We start from the raw sequence: 25,363 nt of genomic DNA on the forward strand, positions 1-25,363 counted from the left end.
CCTTTGACAAAATTTAAAAGCTGTCGAGTCTGTCGAGGACTGATCTGAGAGAGGACCTGGCTAGGAGACTTCTCCCCGAGTTACGTGGGACCATTGTGAAAAACCTGATGCTCTTCAATGTACCCTGGAAGCCAGTCCCAAAAGGCTGCTGAGTGGAGAAGGTGTCCGGCGATAATTTTGAAGTAAAGTGCCGGGACATCGATGCCATTGAAGTCCATTGCCGTCAACCAGGGTTCAGAGATTTCTGTAACCACTGGAAGCCAGTCGAGTCGTGTCGCCCAGAAGCAGGGACAGCATGACGCTGCGCTGCTCGATGACAGATTGCCTAAGAACATTTGAACGAGGGCTCCCTGGCCATCACTGTTGACCACTTTGTCCCGTTGGAGTAAGTAGCAGGCGGTGGCTACCGAGGAAAGTCCGCCAGTGGGTTTGCCGCCACCCAGAGCTGACAAAGACGGTTACCAGTCAAATGGTCGAAAACATTTGGTCGACAGACAATTTGGTTGACACCATTTGGTCGAATTTTTTTTTTTTTACCCATTTTTTGTTTTTTTTGGGGGGGTCCCCCCCCCCCAACCCCCTTTTTTTTCTTTTTTCTTTTTTTTCCCCACACGAAAACCCACAAAACACATATATATATATATATATATATAAAAAAAAAAATTCGACCATTTGGTGTCGACCAAATTGCAGTCGACCAGTTTGTCGTCGACCAGTTGACTGGACACCGACAAAGACATCTGGAGGACACTGACGGAGTGAAGATTCGAGGACCAGCCCGTGGTCGAGTCCCGATCGCTGAAGCTATCCCGAGGTACGTGCTGTTGCAGCACTGACGGGCCAGAGGACCGCAGAAGCAACTCTCGACACCCAATGCCAGCCCCACATCCATCACTAAGTCTTCTTTGCGGCACTGAATACTTTGCATCAAGGTTTAGCGCACACCTCATCTTCCCAGGACTCCCTCGAATGATCGTCGACGAGCCATGTGGCTTCTGCTTTAAAGGGAGTCTACGCTTGAGGGCATCATCGACGAACCGTCGGAGAAACTCTCCCACAACAGGTACATTGGGGTGGTTGAACCTTTTGACCAGGAAACAAAACTGATAAAACATTTATGGACTGGGCTTGGTAATACTTTTATTACACTCAGAATTGTGTCTTAGTAGCAAACGAAGCATTCTACCATTATTTAACCTAACCTTCCTGCCTTACTTCCTTATGATCTATGCTGTTACACCTTGCTGCATGATTTGTATGCCATTATAACTGTCAGGAGTTGATGCATTTTAAAGTAATCTAAAGCTAAGTGTGGTACCACATAGACATTTATTTGTCATATTAGAATTAACGGAGTACAAAGTGTTATTAATTGTGTATATATCTCTGAACCTTATTTTTAAATAAAGAACTGTGTTAGCACATAAAATAGGGTGTGGACATTCCTTTGTGGGGGCTTGGGGACTCACTGTACTTAAGAACCAGCCCGCATCACATCCTGAGTGCTTACACCTTGGTTGCTTGCCCATTGCTACCACAATAAAGAACCTTGGCTGGAGTGCTCTGTGCCTCTGCTCTGCCATATAGAGGGCAGAAGTACAGATACCACCACTCCAGTCTTTACACCCTGGTCTTTAAATGTCTCCATAATCTTGCCTCTCCCAATCTTTCTTCCTTTATTTCTTTCTAAGTTCCATCCCGCTCTTTCCGCTCTGAATCTTTCGTCTTACTGTTCCTCATCCCCCTTTTTTTCTCTTTTCTGGGCCGTGCTTCCATTCCCTCTTCAATCTTGATCTTCTTTATCTGTAAAAGCCTAGTGCTTGTGTCGCCCACCTGCTCGCCACTTTCTTTGGCGTTGCAGGTTAAGGTAGGTGCGAGACCCCACTCCTTGCCAGCAGCATGTGTATTTTTGGGCTAGGCCCCCCTATCTCCACTGATCGCCATCTTGTTTCCCCTTCCCTCTTCAGCGCTTTCCCCACCTCCTCCCGCCTCCTATACGCCCCTTCCCCTGATGGGTCACATTTGTAAAAGCCTAGTGCTCGTGTGTCCCACCTGCTCACCACTTTTTCAGCGTTGCAGGTTAAGGTTAGTGCTGAGACCCTGCTCCTTGCCAGCTGCCTGTGTGTATTTTCGGGCTAGGCCCCCACCCCCACTGATCGCCCTCTCGTTTCTCCTTCCCTCTGCCATGCTTTTCCTCACCTTCTCCCGACTCGCACCCCACCCACTCCCCTGATTGGTCAATCACCACCTTTAACACACCCTCCCAGGGCAGCCTTCTGCCTGTGCAGCCCCTGCGGCTAAGGGCCCCTAAGCAAAGGGCGGCTCCAAACTGTGTCTGCAGGTGTCAGCAGGGAAAGCCAGCAGCCAGCAGCTACTTTCAATGTAGGTGTGACCTGAGTGGGGAGTAGAGCAATCACTCTACCCCAGAAGCCCTGTCACATATCAAACTAGGCAACATTGGGATATTACTGTGAATATTAGCCTGCTTTGCACCCTTAGAGAACTGGTCATTTTGCGTTGAATCACACCTGGAAAGCGCCACATTTCGATAGTACTGTGAATATTAGCTTGTGCCACACTGGGATATTACTGAGAACATTAGACTGCGTCGCACCCTAAAAGAATTGTTCATATTGCCTTGAATCGCATCTGGAAAGCGCCACATTGGGATAGTACTGTGAATATTAGCTTGTGCCACACTGGGATATTACTGAGAACATTAGTTAGCGTCGCACCCTAAAAGAATTGTTAATAATGCCTTGAATCACATCTAGAAAGTGCCAAACTGGGATAGTACTGTGAATATTAGCCTGTGTGGCACCCTTGAGAATTGGTAATATTGCCTTGAATCACATCCAGAGAGTACTGCATTTACTGTTGCCCAGTGTTAGGCCTTTCTCCCTCTACCCAAGTGTCCCAAATCTAGGCGCTGCTATTACACCTTAGATTACTGCTTTACTGTTGTCCCCTGTGTTAGGCAGAAACCTGTGCAGTTCCCTTAGGACCACTGCAAAAGGCTTAAGACTACAGGTGTTGGCAGTAAACCCAATTGGTAGCAGTCTGTACCACCCAGATTTACCTGGTGGCTGTGGCTGAGCAGCCAGACTTCTCTCAAGAAGAGTTAGACAGTATATAGAGTATACAAGATATGTACCAAAATACAGTAGCACAAGCAAACACTGACCAGAGCTTTGGTATCAAAGTATATAATTATTTATTCCAAGACACACTTATAGACACACTCCAGCACTATTATTGTAAGCAAGTTCAAAACAGTCACTATTGATATATATACATCCCTTATTCCTTATTAGACAAGTCTTATCTTAGACAACACCACTTATTTTCAGTCAGAGGTGAGCGCTTAACTACAGATGGCACTCTAATAAGTTATCAAAAAAAGGGAGAGAAAAGGCAGAAATTAGGAAAGCACATAACACTAATACTTTAGAAGCTCCCAGCAAGGCAGGAAAGTCAAAGTCTACTTGTGAGCAAAAAGTTCAGAGGCCAGGCTCCCTCTTAGAGAGAATAGAACTCCAATGCGCCCAAGATCACACAGTTTGAGAGGCTTGAAAAGTCTTGCAGAGAGTTCAAAAAGGAATTAGTTCAGCTCAGAAAAGTTCAGTTAGCCAGCCTAGGGCCAACCCAAGTGGTAAATTGAGGATTTAAGAGACACCCCACACAAACAGTTGCGAGGGAGGCCAGGCGGACACAGTACCTTGAAAGTGGAGAGGATCCTCCAGCAGGGGCAGTTGTTCCTGGCAGCGCATGCAAGTCGCGGCGTCGTCCAGAGGAGGACAAGATCTCGACGTGGAGGAAAGCTGAAGGACGTTGCACTGCCATGGAACAAACCAGCCGCGGAGTTCTCCGGTTAAAAGGTACTACCCTTTTATTCGCGGTAGTGGTAAAATGTGGTATTCAGGTTGCCGGGGTGCTTGGCACAGGCAAGGCGGCCACAAGATGATCCGGGAAGACGAAAAGGCAGGCAAACTGGTTATTCCCACCAGTCAAAGGAAGAAGACTCTTCGGGATGAAGATCTCCTCTGTCGTTGGAAGAAGTGGTGAGGCGGTTCAGCAGGGCTCCACCGGTGGTGACGTCGTTGCAGGCCGGCTCAGCTTCTCCCTCTTCGGATTCTTTGGTCCTGTGGCGACTTCTGAAGTTCCAGTCCCCAAAGCCCTGCTTTTATGCAGAAAATCCCTATTCATCAGTCCTAGCTGTCACTCAAACATGCTAAGTGGTGAGCCGGGTGGCTCACCACTGGACCAATCACACAAGAGTGCGACTTGAGTTGCCGAGGCAACTCAGTCGAGGGTGCCTAAACCCCTCTCCCACACATCCTGTAGACCCAGACAGAGTGGCACCACTTTTGGAGGCTTCTGTGGAGAAGCCCGCCAAAAAGTGGAACAAAGGGCTCGACTTGGGTTGGAGTTACAGAGGCGAACACAAACGCCATTTTAAAACCGAGTCCTGGCAAAAAGACCCAACAGGGGAATAAATATTAAATAAATAACCCAGCGGTATCTTTAACATTGCACCAAAAAGTGGTGCGTTTAAAATGAATGGGAAAATCCCATAGAAAATATTCTGGTGGAATATTTTGCGTGGTAACCACTGCCACCAGCCAGAAACTCGACGAGGAGGGACTGCACAGTGCCCCCTCGAAAAACAGACCCAGGGGCAATCTAATTACCCCTACCAGTACTTCCACACTATGATGGTTTGTACTGGTTCTGTTCCCAATTTAAGACTAGTAAAGTCAATGATGACTTTACATGCCCTAGGAGACAGTAGTCAGTCCCAGGATATGGAGTCTATGTTTGGGGGTCACTATGACACCCCTGTGTTACTGCACTGAGGGTGCTGTGTAACACACTTACCAAAAACTACATGAAACCCTATGGAGTAAAAGACCCCATAGTCCATAAAACACATTACAAAGTCAAAGGATATCTCAAATCATGTCTAAGAGGTGGAGAAAAAGAGTTGCACTCTTAGCAGCAGAAAAAAATAAACCCCAAAAATCCAGAAAAGCTGCTGGGGGGGGGTCTCACTAGGTTTGGGAAATTAGCCTTAACGGAGAATTCTCCCCAACACCCTGTTAGCTCATTTCTACCTCTATCCTGATATCCTAAATATAGGTGAGGCTACTACACCTATAGTTACAGTGCTTACTGCTGTCTGTTGTTGTGATCTTTCGCTTTCCAGATGTCCAAAATCTTGGCGCCGGTACTAAAACTAGGGTTACTGCATTTACTGTTGTCACCTATTACATCTAGGACTTCCCCTCTATCCAGGTCTATCAATCCTAGGTGCTGCCCTTGTCCTGCACTCCGGGATGGAGATACCACATCTACTAAGGTCACCTCTCCGACCCTGCCTCATGCCTGGCCTCTCTGCACCACTACTAGCCCCCTTAGTCCCCCATAAACCACCCTTCCCGACGTAGAACCTCTGCTCTTGCACCTAATAATAATAATAATAATTTGGGATTTATATAGCGCTACGAACCCTCCGGTATCTGAGCGCTGCTTATTATTACCCACGGTGTGTGGTGCTCATTTATCGACCTCGGAAGGATGAAAGGCTGAGTTTGGCGCCGCCGGGATTCGAACCTGCGTTAGCAGGCTCTGCACTGATGTCAAAGCGAGCGCTCTACTCGCTGTGCCACTTGACCTAACTTCATGAACCCCCTATATCCCACATCAGGACGCCACCCGCAACCCTAGTCCCGAAAATTGATACACTGAGCCCCCCTGTCCACCCCACAACCATCATTTCTCCTCTAGCTCGAAGATCAGAGGAGCAATCTGGCGTGCCGAACACCAAACACCACTTACCTCAAACTCCCACCTCGCACACCTCAACCCACCCAAACACATCAACATCCATCCTCCCCCTAGCATCTATTGAGAACAACCCCTCACTCCCCGCCCTTACACCCTGCCCAATCTCAAACTCACAAGCCAGAGCAGCTCTCTGGCGCACCAAACATCACAAGTCCCCAGCCCACCACCACACCAACCTTGTGCCCTCTGAAGAACTCCTCACCCTATCTCCCAAGCCTGCCTCCCCCACCCTCTCAACCCCTTCCCTGAAAGTAGTATGTCTTGCTCTTTCTAGAACAGTCTCCTCATCCTCCTCCCCCTCTAACCCCCCCTACCCTCTCTCATACTCCTCTAGCTCCAAAGTCCACAAAACTCCGAAAGAGTAACCAACCCTCTCCCTCGATGCTCCACTCCTCACCTCTTCTCCATCGGTCCAACCTCCCATCACTTCCAACCCCTACTTTCAGACCCTCCCCCTCTTGACCCCTTTGCTCTCGACCTCTCACCCAGTACACCTACACCCCTACCACCCTCCAGACTTCAACCACAAACAACTCCCCTAAACCCTCATTCCACTAGTGCTCCACTCACCGCCCCACCCCCCAATCCTCACCTATGCATAACACATACCTACCACTGCCCGCCTCCTCTTCTTGCCTCCCATCGACCTTACCCTCTTATCCGACTCTCAAAGTGCACATGCAACCAGACCCCTCAATAACCCCACTCAATCATTCGCAACTACCTGGACCGATCCTACCACACCCCCATCTCACTGATTGTCCCTGCCCACCGAGCACTCCCAGCAACGAGCAGCACCAAAACCACCTCCCCTCATGAAGTCACATGCATCCTTTTCAATGCCCGCTCTGTAGCAAGAAATGGGCACAGCATCTTTGACCTCCTATCCTCTGACAATCCTGACCTCATCTTTATCAGTGAAACCTGGTTGTCTGACGATTTTGCACTAGTCGCCCACAAGACCTTCCCCCATGGCTACTCGCTTATCGCCCACAACAGACCATCCAAAGGTGGTGGAGTGGCAATCCTCCACAAACTAATTTCTCTGTTTCACTCGTTGAAACCCAGACATGCAACGCCTCCTGTGAATCCCTTCTAATAAAACACTCGCTACCTTCCACTCACCCACAGCTTCCTACTCATCTACAGACCCCCTGGATACGACAGACATTTTGTCAACAATCTTTGTGACTCAATAGCTAGCATTCGGGTAAATCACCCAACCCTTACACTTTTGGGAGACTTCAATATCTGGTTCGATATCCCCAACAACCCCATGACCCAACCTCCGGTCGATAGTCTTGATGTCTTGATGCCCTCAATCTCTATCGACATACCACTGGTCCAACTCATCCAGGTGGGCACACCCTTGATGTGATCTTCAGCTCCTATGACCTTCTCTCTATATCCAGTCCCAAACCGCTTATCTGGATAGACTACTCTGCCACCCCCTTCTCTATCCATACACCTGCCCCTCCTCCCAAAGCTCCCCCACCCCCCTTTGACTACAAATGCTGGAACAAAGTCAAGGTAGTCCCCGACCTAGCAAAGCTCTACTACTCTGTCCCCCAGCAACGCTGTCCTGTGGTAGACCTTTAACATTTGAATCCTTTTACTCCTGGCTTTAAAAAATCACTAATTCCTCTCACCCCCTCACATCCTGCAACCTCACGCGTAGGACTGTCCCAAAAATGGTTCACGCCCCACTTGAAGACATTCAAAAATCATGGCGAGCATCTAACACCGTCCTCGGCAGATCCTTGTTATCCCTCCACCACCATAATTACAAATCCGAGATCCGAAAAGCCAAACAAGCATATTACAGTAAACATATTTTGAACTGTGGCAGCAGCAGCAAAGAACTCCACATGATAATCCACAAGATAATCTCAGAATTCATGAAACCTACTTGCACCTCTGCACAAATGACTCCCGCACAAACACTCTGCTACTCCCTCTCGCTACATTTCTACAACACCGCTCTTGACAGGGTGGCAACCCTCAACACCAAATTCTCCATCCTCTCCCACTGCTCTACATCCACCCCTCCCGATCCCGTTGCCCAGACGCCCTCTATGCCAACCTTCGACTCTTTTCGACCCATCTCGAGAGACGAGTTCCTAGACCTACTATCTTCAAGTAAACCCTCTGGATCAGCCCTCGACCCCTGCCCTGCCTCCCTTCTGAAAGAAATATTCTCTTCTACTTGCGCAGGAGAACATGCAAGATCGATACGACTCACTCACCTCTAACACTTTTCCTTTCCTGAAGCCTTTAAATTAGCACATGTAAAACCACTTCTTAAAAAGGCATCCCTCGACCCCCTTGACCTTAGGAATTATATACCGATCTCCAACACAAGATTTCTTGCGAAACTCATTGACCGGACCGCATACTCCCAGCTCAACAGCTTCGTACAATCCAACAAACTGCTACATCCTGCACAATCAGGCTTCAGACCAGGCCATGGAACAGAAACCACTCAGATCTCGAGATGGGATGATCTCAAGGTTGTGGCTGACTCTTGACAGTTGCGCAGCGATGATTCCCCTTGATCTGTCTGCAGCCTTTGAGACCGTTAACCATGCAATTCTCCTTGGCAGTCAAATGGATTGCCTCCTTCCTCAGCAAAAGGAAACAAATCACCCTCCTCACCCCTTTTGTCTCTACCGCTTGCACTGTAAATACTGGAGTAGCCCAAGGCGCATGCCTCTCTGATCTCCTTTTTAACCTCTATCTTACCACTCTACCAGGAATCATTTGCGCGTGCAACCTCACATGCCACAACTACGCCGATGATGCTCAAATCATCCTAAGAATTCCCAACACCAACCCACATCCCTATCTTGAAGCTTGTCTCAGTGATATTGACCGATGGATGACCAGTAACGACCTCCTCTTGAACCTGATAAAAATGAAATCGTGGTGTGCAGCAATACTGCCCTTCTCCCACAACCTTGGCTCTCTGCTCCTCCCCCTACAAAATAGTCAATAACTTTGGATGCACTATGGACTCAGGCCTAACCCTCTCCCGTCAGATATATAATGTATCAAAATCCTGTCACTACCACCTCAAACTGCTTACATGCATTTTCCCTTACCTCACCTATCCTAACAGACTCTGCCCTGTTATGTCTATAGTTATCTCGAGACTGGACTATGCCAACTCCTTGTACCTGGGAGCACCAGCATACCAACTTTACAAACTACAACAAGCCCGAAACGCTGCCGCCAAACTCCTTCTCGCCCTTGGACTCAGAGATTACATCTCTCCCGCTCTCCGCACCATCTCCTGGCTCCCTGTCAGACGTAGTAGGGCCATCTTCAAAACCCTATGCATTACCCACTGAGCAGTGCACAAGACTGGCCCAATGTACCTACAAGAGAAGATAAAACCATACCTCCCACTGTGCACCCTAAGATCAAGCACTGCCCACTTACTAGTAATCCCACCCTCCAATTCTACTAGGATTGGAGGTTCCCTCTTCTCAATCTTGGCCCCAACTCTGTGGAACTCACTTCCCCCTCACATTCGACACACCCAAGACTACATGGTCTTCTGCAAAGCTCTAAAAACCTGGCTCTTTCCATGATGTGATGCCGATTAAGACCTTCGAAGGCTGCAAAGACCCTACAACCTGCAGACAAATGTTCAATGAAATTCCGAGCAGTGACACCTGTAAATTAGACTAAATAAGTCACTACTAAAGCCCTCAGAATGCCTCAATCGCAAGACGTGTAATGAAACCCTGAACATTGGGCACGTAAGAATAAAACATCCACTCCAATCACTCGCCTCTCTCATCACTATGCTCACTCGTTTACACCAACACACATTAGAGCACACCTACACCCCTCAATCAATTTCGACCTAGCTGCTCACATATGAACAACACCCCACGAACACCTAACGCAGCCAGATTCCAGTCTCGGAGACAAACCTTCTGACTGCACACATTCAATTTATCTCAATACCACCACACCTATTGCTAACATGCAGCTACCTCAACCAACCGCACAAGCTGCACACATGAGTGCACCCAAGCACCCTATGATACACTACTCTCTTTACTGACCTCTACTACAGTCCCTCAGGGCGTTTAACCCACAAGCGAATTGAGGTCATACAAATTTTATTTATATATATGTATATATCAAATACCATAACATAACCTGCTTTCCGCTCATGCCTTAAAACTAACTTTCTTGTCTGTTAATTTGTGTTTCTCAGATTGTTTCTCATGAATTGTACAGTTTATTTTATTCCTGTAAAGTGCTTAGGCATATAGAGCTGTATACAAAAAATAAAAGCCAATGGAATTTATAATTTTAATGCTCTAATTGTTTTTCTGTTCCAGTAGAGAACACAGAATCATCAAACTCAGATACTGATCAACACTTACTGGAATCTGCTAAAGTTGGTGACCTTGAAGTGGTAAAAGTGCGTACAAAGATTTTCCATCACTACTTTGTGCATATCTGAATTATTTCACAAATATGTGCTTTTCTTTAGATCCAGTCATACAAATCCTCTTTTATGAGGTTTTAAAAGAAATTGTATTTAAGTCACAATTCCATTGTGGGCTTCCTTTTCCGAACTCTGAGTCCCCTAAACCTTTTGGTATCTCTTGGTTTTTAAAATGTGTTTTCTTATGAGAGGGGCTTTTGAAATCCTTCTGTCAGTGGCAACTCCTTTGTGTGGGGCTGCGCTTAGTAGCCTATATGACTCCCATGGCAGGAGTGCTCATTGAGCACCCTGTTTTGTTCCTTGGTGACTTCTCTCACCTCGTAATTGTATTGGGGTGCTGGCTGGTGGCAGCTATACGTTTCATTTCTTGGCTACACCATCCTGGCACAGGCTGCCTAGTTGAACCTGTGTGCTAATACATCAATGCAGTGTGTCACGGATGGCTCCAAGCACACGCCGACTCGCAGAGAAAGTTGAAGGGTTTTTATTAAAGGTACTGCCAAGGGGCTAGGTACAAACAATCCCTATATCTCTCTTGTCTTCCATAGGCTTTTTCTCTCTAGCCCATGTGCCCCTAGACCCCAAGGTTGTCATTGCAGATCAGTAAACCCTACTATCTATAATCTGCCTTTTGTTGAGTGTGATGGCCTAAATGCAAACACCTTCTCGATCTGAATACCTTTTTTGAATTCCTAGGTGGATCCTATCCAGGGTTCCCACAAAAATCAGTGACATCTCCAACTCGGTTAAGTGCCTTTCAATTGCACAGGCTCCACTTGCCCTTTCCTGTCATGCCCTTGTACTCCTCACCCTAAGTTTTCTGTCTCTTCTCTGTTACTCCTACTCCCTTGCCTACTATCCCTCCCACAGTCTCTCATGCCCTCTTCTTTCCTGCTGATGGTCAACCTCCTTCCCTCCCCCTCCTCTCTCTCGCTCTCTTCCTACTCTTTACCTCCACCCTTTGATATTATTCTCTACTACTCTCTCTTCCATCTACTCTCTTCCCTCTAAACTCCAGTGTCGTCCTACTACACTTTACCCTTCACCAACTATCTCTACTCCTCCCCCTCTACTACCTCCCCTCTCCACTCTCCTCACACTACACTCCACTTCGCTGTCCTCCCACAACTCTCCTACACTTCAATGGATTGCATTCTTCCACAGATTTCTCCTCTTGATGGCTCTCCCTCCAGCGCCAGCTTCTCTTGGAAAAACTCAAAAGGGAGGCGCAGTGTGGCTCGAAGACCCCTCTCTGACTCCTGCTTGCCTCGACTTCACTCCTCGACTCTGGACATGTTGGATACAGCCATTCTTTTAAAGCTCAAAACGTCCCCATCTCAGTTACTTTTTTCTGCACACTCACCACGTTGTTTGGAACTCAAGAGAACTCACTTTATTTTTGTACACCACTATGTGGAGTACAAAACAGTCAGCCTCAAATGTTGCAGAAACTGCAGCTCCACAATGTCCATCACTGACCCACATAACATTTGTGTGTGGGGTGGTTGGGGATGGACCATGACATGGGGTGATGTATCTTGTCAGTCGAGGCACCCTAAGGGATTAAAGGTGCACTAAGCAGAGTTGTCTGTTGGAGGAACCCCATGGAAGTCCCTGGCCCGATCGCCCACTAGATCTTCGGAGACCACCAATGAAGGGCCCAGTCTGTATTTTTGTGTCACCTGCCCTTCCAGTCACCCTTCTTCTCCAAATAAGTGGTCTCCCTCCCGTAGGTAATCTCCCCATTCCTCTTCCTCCTCTTCCCACAAGAGCAAGGAGCAAGAAGTGTAAATATAGGAGGGAGGACAGCGACTCGTCCACTGAGGGGTAAATGCTACCCTTCGAAGAGGGCTTCGAGGGAGGAGCGGGAGTAGTTCAAGCACAAATGGTCTATTTTTTTGCTACGGCCATGACCAGTATAGCTTCGGCCTCGACGTCGTGGGCAGTGCCGCGGAGTACTGCTCCCAAGGGAACCAGTACGAAGGCATCATAGAGTGGTTGTGCACCCTCAAGCTCAACCCACTCCAAGTAAAAGATGGCAACAATGTTGTCGGTTTCCACAGGGGCCCCCTTGCATCAACGCTGTTCACCATTGCCGCCCCCTCAGCTACAATGGCCTCACAGGATCTGAGCTATTTTTGAGTACAGGACTGGATTTATCCAGTCGATGTAGTCCATCTTCGACGAGGAAGGGCACCCCATTCCCTTTGGTTTGGAACCGTTGTCTGACCAGGCTGAGCTTCTAGGATTGGCATCGGGCCTTCATGACAGTAGCAGGTTAGATGCATCCCCCTGACACCGAGACGCAGCAAGCGGCGTGTTATACAGACCTGAACGCCCAATTCCGCAAATTAGTGGAGAAGGCGGTAGCAATCCTCAGCCACAGAGTCCTGTTAAAACCATTGGTGCAATATGACTGTATAAAGATTCTCAACAAAGGTCCCCAGTCTGAGACGGCTCTTCCATTTAACGCGGCCATCGCAAATCCTCTTTTGCCTCTGTGGCAGTGCCCATGGTCAATGCTGAAGGTTACCACCGGAGGGTGAGATCGGGATGTTTTTTCAACATTGTAAATGATGGAAATGAAGCAGCTTGCCAAGTTCTTCAAGCTGATTTGGATGCAGCAGTCTGCGCCGGGAGACCCATGAGACCTCGCTGGTTCTTTGCAGAGCCACCTATCTCTTGGGTGTCAGGATTATTGCTGCAAGTCTAGTCAAAACTGTTGGATATACGTTTTGATGGAGAACACCTTTTCAAACCAAAAGCTGATGAATCATTGGAAAGGTTTAAAGAATCGAATATCGCAGAAAAATAATTGTTGCTGGCTGTCCAGCAGCCTACTCTGCCATCATCCTTTTCCTTTGGGTCAAGAGGAAGGGGTTTCCGCTGGTACACTCCATTTGTAGGCAAGGTGCAGTAGTTGCCTCAGGCTTAACTGGTGCAGAAGACCTTTTCATGCCCCAGCAGTCAAGACGTCTTCGGCTTCACCTCCATAGGTACTAACCACCTCAAAGCCCCTTTGAGGGGTATTGGGTCAAATGACCTTTGACAAATAAGCAGAATGAAAAGAAGATTTGAAAAGATTGCTCTTTGACGGCACAGTGCAGTGTTTCTAAATCGAACCCCTGTGACGCACACAAGCAAATGGGGCAAGAGAGGGGTGATGGGTGGGTTTTGGGGGGCAAAGAAATTTCCTTTTTTCAATTTTTGTAGGCTGCCTAAAATCAGCCTTTTGGTTAGGCGTCCTATACAAATCGAATAAAGCCCATAGAATCCTTTGAGGTCTTACACCACACTATGCTGGTTGCAGGGATAGTCTTTTAGTATCTCAGCAGATGGCAGGAGATCACCTCTGACGCCTGAGTACTCAAGGTGATTGATCAGGGTTACTACCTGCCCTTTCTAAGCAAGCCCATGGACAAAGTTGATGTCCCTGCTGGAAAAGGGAGCAGTGGAGGAGGTCCCAATCCAGGATAGAGGGTTGGTGGTACTCCCACTACTTCCTTGTGCCAGAGAAGGGGGAGCTCTCTGTGCTATCCTGGACTTCAGGGCCTTGAACAAGTTTGTGAGGAGGCCGAGGCCCATGCCATGGAAATTTCAACCACGCACAACGAAGACTTGGAGTCCCTACACATGGTCCACGAGGACGTAGAATAGGAGGACGACGACAGCCAGGACGGCACGGGCCTAGTGTTCTGATGACGCCAGTTCCACTGAGGGATGTGTCTCTGGACATCCTATCAAGCCTTCACATCTTGGTCTCAGAGATCAAGAAGAGGATTCCACAAGGGCCTGTTCCAACGGTCCGCCAGGCCCCCGACCAAACGCAGATGAAGAAAAGAAAGCACCAACCAACGCCCCCATTTCAGCCTCCACATCGGGTCCCATCTCCCCCACCATACCCAGAAACGAGTACGGGGATGGATTAGGCCACAACAACGGATGACGACATCGGAGCGGGTAGTGGGCCCCTGCAGCCTAGGGCATCCCCCACCAGACAAGGTGCGATTGTTCGTCTTTGATTGCCAGAGCCTCAGAGCTGTTCCAGCTTGTGCCTGAAGAAACCAGGAAGGAGGGTTTCCTGTACCACAGGTGTGAGGCCAGGAGGAAAGACCATCATGGCGGTGCCCCTCCTGGACTACATGTGGGAGGAGGGCCTAGCCCTCTTGAAAAACCTTTGCACTGCTCCGTCCTAGCAGGATAGGCTGGAGAAGAAGTACCGGGTCCCGGAATCTGTACCCAAGTGCCCGAGGTTGCCAGATTTGGTGGTTTTGGCCTTCGCGAGTAAGCAGTCATCTAACCAGTCCTTGTTGTCTTCGGTCCCTCCGGACACCAAGGGTAAGAAGTTGGACGCCATGGGAAGGAAGGTGATTTACACCGCGCCGTCCACCATCAAGGCAGCCAACGCACTGGCGATCCTAGCCAGGTATGACCGGAAGCTATGGTTCTAGCTGGATCCGATTCTGGAGTCCCAGACGACAAGAGAATGGAGGCAATCTCCTTCTTCCAGGAGGGAGAGGTAGCGTCAGATCACACCATCACAGTGGACCTGGACGTTGCAGACAGTGGTCTGGCAGATTGGGAACAGTGTTTGCCTTTGACACCAAGTCTGGATGAAGGCCACAAATTTCCGTCAGGAGGTCCAAACGAAGGTACTGGACATGCCGTTCGACAGAGATAACCTTTTCGGGAAGATCATCAAAGAGTCCCTGCAGGCCATCAAGGTGGATACGGAGAGGCCTGTGCCCTGGGCACCCTCCAACAGCACCACTCTTCCTTTCGTTCCTCCAGAGGAAAGTCGGGCTTGTCTTTGAAAGGTTTCTCCTTGTACCGTCAGCCTTCCAGATCCACGACCCAGTGTATTGCTCACCAAGAGTGCACAGTTATTTATCACCAGTACATTTGCAGATGTGACATTCCTCACGGTCAGCAGCATGCCATTTGACTCTCACAAACGGGGTCCATTTAGTCCCACAATTACACCAACCAGACACAGGATCTACAAGGCAAACCCAGAAAAGAGATATCAGTGTTGAAAATCACTCTCTTAGGTAACATTTGTCTGCGGGCACATACTGCCATTTTTCTCTACCAGGTTCCATTACTAAGACTACCTGGTCCTTGTCTGATGCAATAACATCTGCGGGCACCGGTGGGCCACTTGGCCTTTCGACCCACACCTTTGCACCTGGTACCATACTGTCTGAAGAGCCAAAACCACGATCCCCACAAGTAGTTAACAATGTGGGAGGCTCCCCCTTTTTGATCATGGACAACTTAAAGGGAACAATAATCAATTGGGACACTCGAACGCCCTTATGAATTGGTAACACTTGGTCTCCCCTATTCATTAAGATAACTTTGATCTCACCTTGGTAATCGTCATCAATGACCCCTCCCAGCACTTGAACTCCCTTCAATGCTAAGCCAGATCTAGGGGCAATCTGTCCCATATGCTCTGAAGGAATTTGTACCCCAATCCCTGTTTCAATCACAACAATCCCTCTCAGTCTAATCTAATTTCTTCATGAGAATGCAAGTCTACCCCTGCTGACTCTGGAGTCGCCCGATGGGGAGCTAAAGAACCGAGGGTAATTTCCCAGTACTATAGGGTCTCTCTAACTGAGTTGGGTTGAATCTGTAAAGCAGGAGTCATTAGTCGCAACAATGGAGTTTTATGATTATTCACAGGCCTATTGTTTAGCACTTGCACCGCATCAAACACACGATCACGCTAGCCTGCTAAACTGCCATCTCCAGATTTGCGCAGCTGTTCTTTCAACAAACCATTGACCCTTTCAATTAATCCTGATGCTTCGGGGTGATAAGGCACATGGTAGATTAATTTGCCTTTGAAGTGTGACCCATTGTCACTTTGAATTTGCAAAGGCACTCCGTAATGCAACGTGATCTGATCCAACAACTTAATGGTGTTCATTTGTGTGGCACGTTTGCACGGCAAAACCATCATATATCCAGAGTATGTAACCACAATGGTGCATGCATACTGACATCCTTTGCTGATTGGCAGAGGACCGATGTAATCAATCTGCCAAATTTGACCTGGTAATTTTCCTCTTTGGGACGTACTCTGGACAATCTGAGGGATAAGCATATGCTGTTGGTGTTGGCACACTGGACATTGCAAAATGATTGTTTTCACTACCTCTAAAGGAATACTGATTCCTCGAGCTTGTGCCCACCTGATCGTAGCCTTTTCTCCAAGGCGTCCACATTTCTGGTGAGCCCACTTGGCCAAACCCTCCAAATCGTCTTCCTGAGCCTCTGCATCCACAGATGAAATCTTGGTGTGTTCATCTGCAACAGAATTAAACGTTCTAATGAATCTGTAACACAATGCGCATCCACATGATACACAGTGACTTCACTTTGTGGTAACATTTCCGCAAAATCTTGCCACAGTTCTTTTCCCCACAACTCTTTTGAATGAAGCTTCCACCCATTATTTTGCCAGGTTGGCAGCCACACCGCCAATCCATTTGCCACTGACCATGAATCTGTGTACAAATGACATCGACCAGGGGTCTCTTGTTTCAATGCTTGGTAAACTGTGTAAAGTTCTGCAAACTGCTCTTCCCTTTCCCTGATGTTGATAAAATCTTTTTAATCTTGGGATTGTATGACACCGCTTTCCAGTATCGCTCGGTTCCCACATATCGAGCCGAGCCATCTGTAAACCAGGCATGCTCTGTCTGCTGTACGGTCAGATCGCCATAAGGTGCTCCACATTTCACGGGAGACCTTCGTGTCTCAGACATTTCCGGTGGTATGTAATCGGAGGGTGGTATGTTGGCTACTTGCTCATGTAATTTTGCAACCCCATCCTTCCCTGATTTAGCTCTATCTTGAATGTACCATTTCCATTTAATTATGCTGGCTTCTTGAGCATGTCCTATTCTGTGTGTTTTAGGAGAGCTCAGCACCCATTGCATAATCAGGATTTCAGGCGTCATCAACACATAATGCCCCACTGTCATTTGCTCAGTATCGACCAGGGCCCAATAACATGCCAGCAACTGCTTCTCGAACAGAGTGTATGAGTTACCAGCATCGGGCAACTTAAGACTCCAGAACCCCAACAGCACACGTTTCCTGTCCTGTTTCTGCCACACACTCCAGTTAGCGTAATTGTCTTGCACAGACACCTTTAACTCAACTTCGCCTTCCTTCATTGGCCATAAATCAAGCACCTGCTGCACAGTGTCTTTCGCCAAATCAAATGCTTTTTGCTGCTCTTCCCCCCCCCCCCACGAAACTCAAATTTCTTTCGTGTCACTTTGTAGAGGAGAGCCAGTATCTGCCCTAAATGGGGCATGTGCCGTCTCTAAAACCCAAACAGCCCTATGAACTGCTGAGCTTGCTTTTCGTTCATTGGAGTGGTAAACTCAAGTATTTTCTGTCAGGCCTTCGGCACCATCTCTCGACTCTCACCCTTCCTTCTTCAACCCTTCCATAATGACTTCTAATTGGTTTTGCACACTGCGCTCATCCTTGCCCTGATCAAAATATCATCAATGTAGTGAGAAATTTGTATGTCAGGTTTACACGGTATCTTGTCTAAGTGCTCTGCCACCAGCCGGTGACAGATAGTCGGGCTATGTATGTACCCCTTAGGTTACCTTGTGAAGGTGTACTGACGCCCTCTCCAGGAAAATGCAAACTGCTCTTGGCACTCTTCAGCAATTGGCACAGAGAAAAATGCATTGGCTAAATCTACCACTGTATACCAGGTCCCCTCAAACTTTTGGACATTCTCAATCAAGGTAATGGCATATGGGACTGCAGGCACCAGGGGAGGAGTGTGTTTATTTAACTCGCGGTAATCCACCGTCATCCTCCAAGACCCGTCCCCTTTTTTGACAGGCCAGAGTGGGTTGTTCCACGCGGTAGTAATAGGGCGTAACACACCCGCCTCTACGTACTCTTTGATGGTGTCTGAAATTTCCTTGTGCCCCCCGGGAATGCGGTATTGTTTCATCGCTACCCGCTTGGTTGCTACAGGCACCCGCACTGGGGGCATCTTCAATTTACCTACGGTAATTGGTGTGCAGGTCAATGTACTCACGCCAAACTGATAAGTTTTACCTCCAAGTCCCAAAGTCAATCCTTCTAGAATGTCAAAGCCAATTATGTACTCGGGTATTGGGACAATCAACACTTGGTATTTCTGCCTAGTCAAATTGCCTATTTTCATATCCACTTTTGTTTGTACTGCGGGGTCTCCTTCCCCCCCTGCCCTGTAATGGTAAAGTGTCTGCCTTTGAATCGTGTTGGATTTCCATGAATCAGAGAGGCCTCCGCCCCGGTGTCTATCAATGTACGCACACCTTGCATATTTCCTGGCCCCCAAAAAATCTTAACATTAACGTGGGGACGCCTATCAACTTTTATGCGAGCGGATGCTGCCGGAGCTTGGCCGTAACCCTAGTCAAATTTTGAATGAGTGCAACCTCACTCTGCCTCCAACATTGCACTCATCACTTTCCTTAAATCAGCATATGTTGGCTGGTATGAGGAAGGAATCCCCATAGACCCTTCTTCCTGTTCTTCCTCAGGAGGGGCAGAGGGTGAGGTGGCCCCTATGGTTTGTTACCACCTGTTTCTTAACCTGTTTATAGCGCTCTTTCGCTGCAAGCCCCCTCTTTTTGTACAGTTCATACATTACTCTGGTTTCAATGCCATCAATCTCTTCTCGTGGCACACCGTCTTTTAGCAAGGCCAAAAACATGTCTTTCCTGGACACTCAGGAGTCTCTACTATCTTGCCTCCTGCCTTCAGATCCTCTCTCACTACGCCTCTCTCTCTCTCGCGGCTTGTCATCACTCTTGTCCCACTCCCCTAAATCTGCCAATTGCCGGATGGCATCCACTACTTCATCAGTGGGTTTGCCCGTCATACCTACGAGCAAAGTCATAATGACACTTTTGTATGCGGGCGGAGCAGTTCTGATCACCATATTCCTGGTTGAAACTGAAAGCGGCACGACCCCCATGTGTCCTGGTTCATCTACATGAATTGGCTCCTTCATAGCATGCTTTCTGACCTTTTGAATCGCGTCTTTTAAAGTGTACCACTTCTTTTCCTCGCTAGGCCAATCTGTGGTAATAGGATACTTGCGGTTACATGCCTGGGCTGCTAGGTGCAACAAAGACACCTGTGAAGTTTTCCCATTTTCGTCAGGGGGTGGCCTACCCTTAAGACCTCCTGTACATTGGTGTCAGTTGACAAAGGCAAAAAGCGCGGCGAGTCTGTGGAATCTACCAACAACCCTGCGTCGCCCCCATCTAGCAATCTTACCATCCATGTCAGTAAAGGTTCCCCTGACTTTTGCCTCAAACGAGTAATGATTTCTCCAACCTGCTGCTGGGTGTAATCTTCCAGCATGGTTAAATCCACAACCCCGCCCACATGGTTCTGCGGGTGGGGTCCGGCATGCCATCTTCTAACCGGCTTCACTGCCACTGTCTTTTGATTAAGTTCTGATTTACAATCTGACTCCTTTGCTGAGCTGCTCTCTGGGCTTGTTGAGTCAAAAATGTCTCCATCCCACTTATCAGGGTCCCAATCCACACCTGCAGTAGCGATTACAGCTGCCACCTTCCTTTGGTTGACCCCCCCTCCCCTCTTTTTATACTTGTACCGGGCTACCCCAACTGCTGCCCTCTCTGCCACAGCCTGATATTTATCAGCCTCGTCTTTAAAAAGTTTCATCTGAATTTCCTGCATCAACGCTATCTGCTACTTGGCAACCAACTCTTTTTCTAATTGCAAAATATGCTCTTTAATTTCTACATTTTTTTAATGTATTTTCCTGTAGGCATGCAAGAGGACCCACCCCCCGCCTGCGTAACACGGCACATTCCTTTCCACTCTCTACTGAAATCTGTTGTAAACAAAACATTATTTCTGACAGAGCAGCTTCTCCCAAACCATCGTCCCATGTTTCACTCAGCCCAGCTCCACATGCCCACATATGGGCTTTTAGCCCACCCTGGAATCCTAACCTCCGGACATTCACCGCCAGCGGGAAAACCCTTTTTCCTGAACAAACTATTCATCATTACAGTAATTTACAAAACCTTTTTTTTTTCTTTCCACTCTGCAGTCACTCGCGCAAGCACAAACACACACACAAAAAAAAGATTAACACAGTCCGACACTCACTGCCAAATGAAAACAAACTTTTGCTTGCAATGTAAGCAAAGCCTAGCTGCGTTCAAACAGATTCTTTAGTATTTGGAGCAATTCATCACAAATATCCCATCCTCGTCGCCAAAAATGTATTGCTCGCCAAGAGTGCGTGGACAGTTGTTATTTATCACCAGTACATTTGCAGAGCAGAGCAAATACTTTTAACGCAGGTAGACAGAACAATAACTCACACCCAGACACGCAGTTAGAGGATAATGAGCACTTATATGGCTATTTATTCATAAAGCAATAAGTGATAACACAGAAATAAATCACAGAAAAGATAGTGAATTAGAAAGAATACATCACCATGGGTGTAACTGAATCCCTCATCTCGCCAGAAGCGGCTGGAAGACCCCCGGTAACAGCCAGGTCGAGAGCACAACAGCCCACAGGTAGGTCGGAACAAGGCCCCCCCCCCTCCTCCGACTAAAGTCTTTGTGTTTTTCCCGCCTGACCTTTCCAGAGCTCCATATATATGCCCTCCTCAAAAGGGGTGGCAATTTCTCTAACCTTCTGGCATTACTGCTTGCGCATTGATGAGTGACCGTTGGTTGCCGGCAGGGGCAGCCGACAGTAACCACAAGGGGCAAAGCGCTTCCCTCTCCTAAAGCACCACAGAAAACAATTCCATAACTCCTCTTCAACCTTACCACGGGAATTACCTTCTTATCGGGTACCAGTCGGGACCTGTGAAGCCCAGCTTTCCCAGCACCGTGTCCTTGGCTGAGGCCTGCATACCAGGCTCAGCAACGAATAACGTTGAAAACATGTTTTTCAGCAAAGCAAATGCAGCTTCTCACTGAGGCAGGGAATAAATATCCATTATGGTTCTGAGCGCCCCCAGAATGCACTGTGCACCAGCGCCATGTTTTAGCTCAAGCATCACACCCAGGAAGCCCACAGAGGCTGTTCCCAGGCCTACGGGGGAGGAGGACAGCGTCAGCGTCATCGTCGCTAGCAGGGTAGGGCGCCAAAGTAAGCCTAAACCGGCTAAGACGTTGGGCCCCCACCCGGGTCGGAGGCCGACTGACGAGGTTTGTCAGCGAGTGCGAAAGGATCACCACCGACAGATGGGTGCTGGACGCACTCGTCCAAGAACATTCACTGGAATTTCAGCACAGGTGTCAGCGGATCCCGCTAGTGACCTGTCAGGAGCAGCACATACTTCAGCTCTTGGAGGAAGTACGGGCCATGCTACTAAAATGGGCAATAGCGCTGGTGGCCCAACGACACTGGGGCTCTGGAGTCAACTCCAGATACTTCTCGGTAAGAAAGGAGACTGGGGCTGGAGGCCCCCAGTGTTAACAAAGTGCCTGGCACCAGTGGCAGCCCATCTGCATTTGTGGGGGATTCACATTTACCCGTACCTCGATGAATGGCTCATCCGGGCCTGCTCGCGAGAGCCGGCTGTTGGACACACAGACGGCTGTCAAGCTGCTGGCGGATCTGGGATTCTGCATCAACTATCCAAAGTCCTGCTTGGCACCATTTCAGAACGTGCTGTTCCTGGGGGCCAGACTCGATACAGTGTCCTGCCTCGTATCACCCTCGGAGGAGAGGGTTATGGCTATTTATGGGATGGTGCAGCGGTTGTTGTCGACGAAGACTGCCACTGTGCAGATGTTGTGCTGCATCTACCTCATCTGGCTGTGTAGGTTACATATGTGAACTCTTCTGGAGTTCCTGGACGTTCGCTGGGTACAAGTGTCCGGAAACTTTGCGGACAAGATCTCTCTGCATGACGAGTTCCGTCGGGCAATAAGGTGGTGGGCCGACTGCTCCAACATTGTCCTTGGCACAGGGTTTCAGAACCCAACATTCCAGGAAACAGTCACAACTGACGCTTCTCTGGAATGCTGGGCGAGCTTACATACCAGAGGAGAAGGATCTCCATATCCACATCCTGGATCTATGGGCAGTGTTCTGGGCCATCAAGTCATTCCTTCCATCTCTGAAGGGCGAAGTGGTGAGGATCTTCACAGACAACACCACCACGATGTTCTACATCAGGAAACAAGGGAGCACGCGATCCCTGGCGCTCTCCAGGGAAGCGCAGGAATTGTGGCACTGGGTCGTCAGACAAGAAATGTTCCTCATCCCCTTTCACCTAACAAGAGTCAAGAACACCATCGCAAACTCCCTCAGCAGGGAGTTGCGCTCCTGCCGCGAGTGGGAACTTCGCCAGGACCAGGTGGACCGCATATTCGCCAAGTGGGGCAGGCCAAGCTCGATCTGTTTGCGATGGCGGCGAACTCCAAATTCCAGAAGTTTGCCAGCAGATTCCTCCAGCCGAGGAGCATGGGCGATGCCTTATCCTTCACATGGGAAGGGATGTTTCTGTACATGTTTCCTCCATTGCCTCTCCTGCTACGAGTGATCAACACACTCGGTGTCAGTGCAGGATGATCCTCGTCACCCGGCTTGGCTGAGGCAGGTTTGGTACCCCGACCTTCTCAGCCTGTTAGCGTCATCTCTGTTCAAGCTACCAGCAGTCCCAGATCTTCTCACCAGAGAAGGAGGCACAATCCTGCATCACGACCCAGGATCGCTCATCCTTAGGGCTTGGCTCCTGCAGTCCTAGAGTTTGGAGGATGAGTTGCCGGCGGACTGCAGAGAGGGCCTCACCAAGGCCAGGAAGGTCTTCACTTTGGTCTCATCGACTCAAGAACAAAATACGTGTTTCAGTGCACGCTTGGACTAATCGCACAGAGGTAAGAGAACCACTGGGCAGTTTTGACTAGCCAAGTATGTAACTGAAATTAAAAAGACTATATATTTAGGCAGTTAAAACACCAGTAGACAGGACTGGGTTAAGCTACTACATATCACCGTTTACTGTTTTTTCTTTGTAGAAAATTAGTTTTCAAGTTGTCATTCATGCATGCGCAATATTTAGAGTACTCAAGATTGCAGGTACCAAGAGACTTCCGATTGACTCTGCATTGTATCCATTCTAATACATTTCTGCTTAGCTTTCTGTTGCTTATATTATGTAACTAATTAATTGATGGAACCTACATTTTCTCTAAGTGTTTATATTATTGTTTGGCAATTTAGAGCTCGCCCTGAAGAAGGACCACCGGTCCGAAATGCATTGGCGCTAGTGATGTTCTTCTTTCTCACAAGAAAACTTTGAATAAAAAAAGTCTTTGGGGATTGTCTTGATGCATCTGAAAAAAATATTTGTCTATGAATTCATCAATGAATGAAAAATAGTTTTCAGTAGTCTTCATTAGGAAATTTGGCGACCCCTGGACTGGTGAATACGTTCACCATATACTAATTTCCTATAACTACAATGTGTCCAGGAGGGGCCTGTGGCAGTGTATTTTTTCTACTGTGTTTTTTAATTTTTACTCATGCACTTTTACCGCATAATGCCATAAAGAATACATATACTCTAAAATGGCCACGATACAATGTTTACGCCTGTCCTTTTGCCATGTTGTCGTCTGACGTTCCCCTTTCTGGTCTGGAATTGGCATATGTGGAAAGCCCTTTTCTGGGAAAAGCCTCTGCTTTCCTGGGTAAAGCGGAGGTCTATGCATGTGGGGGATGGGACTATCTGGTTCCAGTCCACATCTCTGTCACTGAATGTTTGTTGCTGGCCAGTGTTTGGACAATGGCTGTCCATGATTGGACAGCCTGTGACAGTTTGAATGTTGCAGATCCGTGGACCTGGTGGCGATTCCAGTCCAAATTCTGGATAAAAGGACTCCTGCAGCCATTTGGCAGATCATCATTGGATCCAAGACTCTTACACAGTGCAGCTCGCTGAATACCCGAGGATGACCGTTGCAGCTGACCAGCATTGCCTCCCGCCAAGTTTGGTGAAGCACTGCTCCCCTGTCCAGATCTCAAGGCCTTTTTTGAAGTGCCTTGACCCATGGAGCAGTGTGAACACACATTCTCACCACCTGCTTGAGGATCCGTGCCTGCTGAGCCTTCGGAGGTGTCCCTAGACCGACCGGTGAACTGACTGCTCTCTCCTCGGCTGCCTCGCTGCTGCCATCGCTCTTCCAAGTGCATCCTTGGACCTTGGAGGATCTTCAACTTGTGTTTCAAGACACCTGCTCCTGCATTTATTCACCCTTATCTCAATAGAAGCCATGCCGGGCTCATCTGTTCATCAACCAACAATTTCCTCTCTCCACCTGACCATGGTGACTTCCGTTGAATTAAATCTTTCACTCCCTCGAGGTCTCATGAGTTTTCATGTTCCTTAGAAGTCATCATCTCGTGTCAGGGGTGACCAGCTTGCCAGTCTCTGAAACCATAAAACCGGTACTGTGACAGAATGAAACTAAATGCTGTGTCTGAAAACTACCTCTGCACCCGGGACCCCTTGAACTTGAACTTCCTCGACTGGGCTAAACACAGAACAAAGTGAGCCCAATGGATTCTGCAGCCTCTGAAGTCCTCTCTAGGAAAATTAGAGTATGGGGGGTAAATTAACATACCTGTTTCGGTTTATATTTTCGAATGTTACATTTTTCGAATTCCTTTTTCTCGAAAGAAAAATGCTGGAAAAAAATGTCGACTTTTTTATGGGGGAGTCCCCCTAACCCCCTGTTTTTTTATTTACCCTTTTTTACTAATTAAACCAAAAAAAATATATAAAATAAAAACATTATATTTAGATTTTTGTTTTTTCGACATTTTGTTTTCGACATAAAGGCATTCGAAAATGTGCATTCGAAATTTTAACTGGATACCACCTGTTTCGTCCCCCTCCTCTATAGGGTTACATGGGTCTGAAGCCTTGTCTCTAACTCTCCCTAGCCTGACTCAGGTCGGTGATGGTTAAATCAAGGAGCCCCCTCAACCTTCTCT

The 25,363-nt window shown here is 48.1% G+C and overlaps 1 protein-coding gene across 3 annotated transcripts in view; it reads left to right on the plus strand.

Moving 5' to 3' along the window:
* TNKS2 (tankyrase 2) overlaps window positions 1-25,363 on the plus strand; it is a 2,182,082-nt gene that overhangs the window by 860,524 nt on the left and 1,296,195 nt on the right. For 2 of the 3 annotated variants that reach the window (XM_069611330.1, XM_069611331.1), the window contains exon 13: window positions 10,206-10,288. In XM_069611330.1, coding sequence (XP_069467431.1) covers window positions 10,206-10,288 — 83 coding nt within the window. The remainder of the gene's footprint in view (window positions 1-10,205; window positions 10,289-25,363) is intronic. The other variant, XM_069611332.1, reaches the window with a different exon arrangement.

Source organism: Ambystoma mexicanum, chromosome 8 (assembly GCF_040938575.1).
Source record: "Ambystoma mexicanum isolate Mex_15411 chromosome 8, UKY_AmexF1_1, whole genome shotgun sequence".
Taxonomy (NCBI): Eukaryota; Metazoa; Chordata; class Amphibia; order Caudata; family Ambystomatidae; genus Ambystoma; species Ambystoma mexicanum.